This window comes from Cibotium barometz, chromosome 61 (genome assembly GCF_041138505.1).
Source record: "Cibotium barometz isolate CiBa-2024 chromosome 61, ASM4113850v1, whole genome shotgun sequence".
In the NCBI taxonomy this organism is placed as follows: Eukaryota; Viridiplantae; Streptophyta; class Polypodiopsida; order Cyatheales; family Cibotiaceae; genus Cibotium; species Cibotium barometz.
The window spans coordinates 11,529,887-11,535,186 of NC_141106.1; the positions used below are offsets into that span (position 1 = coordinate 11,529,887).

A 5,300-nucleotide genomic window follows, 5' to 3' on the forward strand; every position below is an offset into this window, starting at 1 on the left:
TTTATTGGAATAGGGCATTTTGTAAGTTTGACTAGGCATATTCTCTCTCTCTCTCTCTCTCTCTCACACACACACACACACACACACACACACACACACAAATCATGAACAAGGATGCCTAAGAGTGAGGATATAATTTTATGATAACCCCTCGAGGTTTGAGACCCCAACATCTCTCTAGATGCATATTTAAAGCTTACTATAGCTTCCCACTCTAAGTGGTTAGGTCTCCTAGTTAAAGAGATTTACATATTCTAACAAAATTAGCATGATCCTTATATGGACCATAATCTACTTTATAACGGTAGCACTAATAATAACCCTTCTCTTGACTTTTTATAACCTTCTTTCCATACAAATCATGGCATACTTTTGGTTATTTTGATGAAAAGCAAAGTTCCCAAAATATTTGTTTATGATGCTAGATCAACATCTCTCCATTTAGATCATGCTCCGCATTTACACACATTTTAAAAAAACACCCTAACATTAATATGGATTTGTGGTGAACATGGGATAAATATATCGATGTTTTCACATTGTACATTGTCATTGTGTGTGCATACCTGTGATTCACATTGATTTATGGTGTTGGAAAAACATATCTATATTTTCACATTGTACATTGTCCTCATGTGTGCATTCCTCTACGGCTTAAGACTCTGTAAATAGCACCAAAAGGCATGATAGCCCCTTTTTGTCTTTGAATAAAATAATCACAAAATTTAGTGAAAGTTTACATTAGAGCTAATTTATGGACATGAACATACTTAACATCAAGTAAAGTAGAAGGGTGCATAATTAGTAAGGTTTTTCTTTTTTTTTTGTGCTTCTTTTTCATCATTTTTTCTCAAGACCTCCATGGCCTCCATGTGTGTCAGATCTATCTTTAAAAATTAGTGAGTTCGATTATGTTTGATTAATAATATGAAGCAATAAAGAAGAAAAAGGGTATGTTGCACATAGAAAATTTCCATATGAATTAAAGTATTATACTATCCCAAATCTTAGTTTTATGTTTGCTTAATAATATGAATCAATAAAGAAAAAAACGGGTATGTTGCACATAGAAAACTTCCATATGAATGAAAGTATCATACTATATATTAGGTGTTGGGGTTTTAACTGGTGCCCCCAAGTTGGAGAGAATGTGAGGACGACTACGATGCAATGGCCATTAGAGAAACACTGAGTAGGGGTGAAGATTTTCTATTATTAGACACCAACAGAAGTGATGGCAAGAGTGCAATTGAGATATAAAAAGGACATTATATAATTCATTAAATTATTTTTAATTTCATGGTCATGTAGGGGTATAAATATATATATATATATATATATATATTTAACAATGGGAATAAGAGAAGGACTATGCTTTGAAGATGTGGACATTGAAGTGAAGGGCTTGGGAATCGACGAGTTCGAAGACGCACACGTCGTTCACCTTCAACTCGTGTGCTTTTGCAAAACGAGCCCATCCTCCACACACGTACAGCCTTTCACGCGTGCGGGCTTCCCCTAGCCACCTGCACTTCCACTTTTGGCCGGAAGAGTCCATAAATGTGATGGTCACATTTTTGCTTGGCATATGCCTCCTCACAAATGACATGGGCAAGATCTGTTATGCCATGAGCATCAATAATCTGTTAAAATAAATAATTAGAAAATCATTAATTTTCCTATCACATAGTCTAGCTTCACAATGAAGAGACTCCTCACTAAAAAAGCAAAAAAAATTTAGAAAAATTATCCCTTGCAAAAAAAAAACAATGAAGAGACCTACCACAGCCTTCTTTTTTTCATTTTTCTTGTTCATGAGCTAAAAAATCAACGAAATTTCTTTTGAGAATCACACAATAATTAGAAAATTTGGTCAGAAATGATTAACTACTAGTGAAGATTATGGATTTAATACTAGACCAAGCGCTTATTAGACGTATGACCTTATAAACTATAGACACCAAGTTAATTAATTTACATGTGTATGTAGAGGAAAAACTAATATTTGAAAAAGTAAAGGATAAGGTAAATAGATATAGCCCACAAGGATTAAGATAGTTACAAGTTTTGTAAAAGCATCACCTTAATGAAGCTATATGTGCCTCATTCTGCATATTTTTTATAACTAAAAAGATCATGCAATACAATTGGGTTAATGCCTACTTGTATAACCAAAAAGATTAAAATAAGGTGAAGCATGTTAAATGGGAAACTAAGCATAGGTAGAGGATTAAGGAGAACTCACCAGCTTTTGGTCGCCATAGATGGTGGAGATGTTCATCAACTTTGTCACGTTTGGGTTGTTGAGTTTACAAGCAATGGTTTCATGGATGGCTTTAGCTCTTTCTAAGGCCCTCACGGATGCAAGATCATTGTTAATACTATCATCAGCACCACACGTGCTAGTAGAGCACAGGGACTTGGGAGTGCTTGGGGGCACAGGCCTTTGCTCTTCTTGATCATCATCATCATCCATATGGAGTGTACCTGGAGGGCAAGTTCTTTGCTCTTTTTGATTATTATCATCATCATGTATATCACCTCTATCATCAACACACGTGCCAGTCCTTTGCTCTTCTTCATTATTAGCACCTCTATCATCAACACACGTGCCACTAGGGCATAGGAACTTGGTATGAACATCATCATCTATATTGATTGTATTTGAGGGGCATGGCCTTTGCTTTTTTTGAAAATCATCATGATCATCATCACCATCATCATGTGTCTTGCATGTGCTTGAGCATGTCAAGAGTTTGGTATAAGTGCTTGGAAGGCACTCCTTGCCCTTCTCCACACCCTCTTTTAGCTCAAACATGCGAACTTTAAATAAGTTCCTGCCAATGTAAGTGAACATGAGCACATCCCCTTCTTCCAAGCCATGGTCTTGGGCAAACTTTTCCCACCCCGGGCTTGATAGCAGCATAGAATTGCTATCCTTCTGGAAATGAGAGCACCATACCCACCCACTTGGCCCCTCTAGCTTTGCCTCTCCCACACATTTGCTAAGGTTGCAGTCTGCAAAACGCTTTGGGAATCTCTGCGTCAAATCAAGCAAACTTGTCAGCAAATTAGTAGCCATAATCTAGAGGTGGTGGATGTTTAATTGAAGCTAGATTAAGCAGAGTGATTGGATAAAATTAAGCAAACTAATTGCGAGCAAAGGTAGAGCTATAATCTAAACAGGTGGTGAACTTTTAAATTGAAGCTAGATTATAAAAGAGTGATTATTATACTTGTGAATCGAAGCTCGATTAAGAAGAGTGATTGGACAAATGAAGCAAACTAATGTAGAGCTATAATCTAAAAAGGTGGTGAACTTCTAATCGAAGATAGATTAACAAGAAGTGATTATACTTGTGAAGATCGATTAAAAATATTGGATTTATTGAGGATAGATTAACAAAGAGCTATAATCTAAAAAGGTGGTGAACTCTTAAGATTAAAAAAGAGTGATTATTGAAGCACGGAGAAAAGGATTAATGGCCTCGTTAATGCATGCAGAGAAGATTAGTGCCCTTAATTCGTGCGACAATTGATGTGCAGGGATAAGAGACAGGGTTTTACCATGTGGCAATTAGGGTGGGATGCAAGCATGGGGGTACAGACGACACGGAGGAAGCTTGGGGCGATGTCAGGCCTGGTTGTGGTGGCGGCGTAATGGGATGCATAGCAATGGCTTGAGCATTCGAGGCAGGCAATGTACTCGAGGTCGACGATTGAATGCTGGCGAGAAGCAGGCGGCGTCGTCGTCGTCGTCGTCGCCGCCATGAATTCAATATGCGCTCACCACCACACGAGGAAGGGACGATTTTGATGAGACGATTGAATGCTGGCGAGAAGCAGGCGGCGTGGGCGTCGACGTCGTCGTCGTCGTCGCCGCCGTCGCCGCCATGAATTCAATATGCGCTCACCACCACACGAGGAAGGGACGATTTTGATGAGGCCTGCATGCATGCATGCATCTGCCTAGTGTGCACGTGCATGTGCATGAGAGCAATAAGTAGATGCTAACGTGGCACTTGACAATTATCGTTATAATAACAACTCCAATCCTTCAGATAGATTTGACTCATTCCATCAATCATCTTTTCAATAATATAACAACCCCAAGTAGATGAAATCTATAAGAAAAGTTTGACTCATTTCATCAATAATCTTTTCTATATAACACTTTGTTCTATAATCCAATGAGACACTCTTCTATGGAAACTTGCATGCCCATGATTCATTGTAGGAAAGGCCGCATTAACCTTTAGGGTGAAAGCATGATAAGGTGGTACACTTTCTATACCAGTTGCATTGATCGTTGCTGCCACACTTGAAGACAGCCAATATTAGTGGATTTAATATCATCATAAGAGGTATTTAGCAATTTATCTAGTGCCTTTCAGATATAATAAATGTGAAACAAGATTAAACAGCCATGTTTTATTTCTCTAACTCTGTATAAAAGTGTTTCACAACCAGCTGTTGTAAACCATTGTACAGGACACAGGTTTTCAGTCCACCTTATCATGCTTTCACCCTTCACACTCTTGAAAATGTGACTTTGCATGGACCTGTGCCATTAGCACAGTTATTCTTTCTCCACTAATAGGTAGCTTCCAACAATTTTTAACAATTGTAACATCTATGTTACATAGATGTCACAATCGTTGGAAGCTACCTATTAGTAGGGGGAAGTGGAAGCTACCTATTAGCGGGGAAGGCACATAACTTAAGCATATAAACTCCAAGTTAAATTTATCAGAGGTAGTAGATTTAGATTCTACTTTTGCAAGGGCTTTCAAATGATATATCACATGTGGGGGTTTTGATGTAAGATACACAAGGTTCACCATGACCCCCTTTTGATGGCATAGCTCTTCTTAGAGAGCCCTTTTTTAGTCTAACTTTTTCTAATATGAACCTTCTTGGATCAAACCAAATAAAAAAGGAACCAAACTAGGTCCAAATCTGGTCCAAATTCAACCAAACTGAATCTGGAAAATTCTAGAAATCAGTTGGTCTTGGTTAGAGCCTCCCTCTCCTATAAATAGAACCTAATCCCTTTGTAAAAAAATAGGAGAATTATATTATGCCAAAATTATACTGAAAGAATGATAACTTTTATATTCTCTAAAATTCTCTCCAAATTGAAGAAATTGGAGCTTCCCTCCTTCTTCAATCTCCATTGGTGGCTCCATCAACATACCAAAGCAATTGATTGGTTGGGGGTCTCTACCGTGATCAAAGAATAAAGCAGTTTGTAAGGTAAAGAGTGAATTTTGATCTTTTTCTATAATTTCTCAATGTTT

The 5,300-nt window shown here is 37.7% G+C and overlaps 1 protein-coding gene across 1 annotated transcript; it reads right to left on the reverse strand.

Annotated features, from left to right (window-relative positions):
- Positions 1–1,369: 1,369 nt before the first annotated feature.
- LOC147604547 (B3 domain-containing protein Os11g0197600-like) lies at positions 1,370–3,771 on the reverse strand. The gene is made up of 3 exons (XM_086794985.1): positions 3,568–3,771; positions 2,246–3,040; positions 1,370–1,618 (listed from the first exon to the last, which is right to left on the reverse strand). The coding sequence occupies exons 1-3, from the start codon at positions 3,769–3,771 to the stop codon at positions 1,370–1,372; spliced, it is 1,248 nt and encodes a 415-aa protein (XP_086651111.1).
- Between the last annotated feature and the right edge of the window lie 1,529 nt (positions 3,772–5,300).

Bases quoted from the DNA above. Each gene is read 5' to 3' on its own strand.
- LOC147604547 (XM_086794985.1), bottom strand. From the start codon at position 3,771: ATGGCGGCGACGACGACGACGACGACGCCGCCTGCTTCTCGCCAGCAT. The intron at 3,041-3,567 runs GTAAAACCCTGT...GATTTGACGCAG, and splicing joins CCCACCCTAATTGCCACATG to AGATTCCCAAAGCGTTTTGC. The intron at 1,619-2,245 runs GTGAGTTCTCCT...ATGGCATAACAG, and splicing joins TCTATGGCGACCAAAAGCTG to ATCTTGCCCATGTCATTTGT.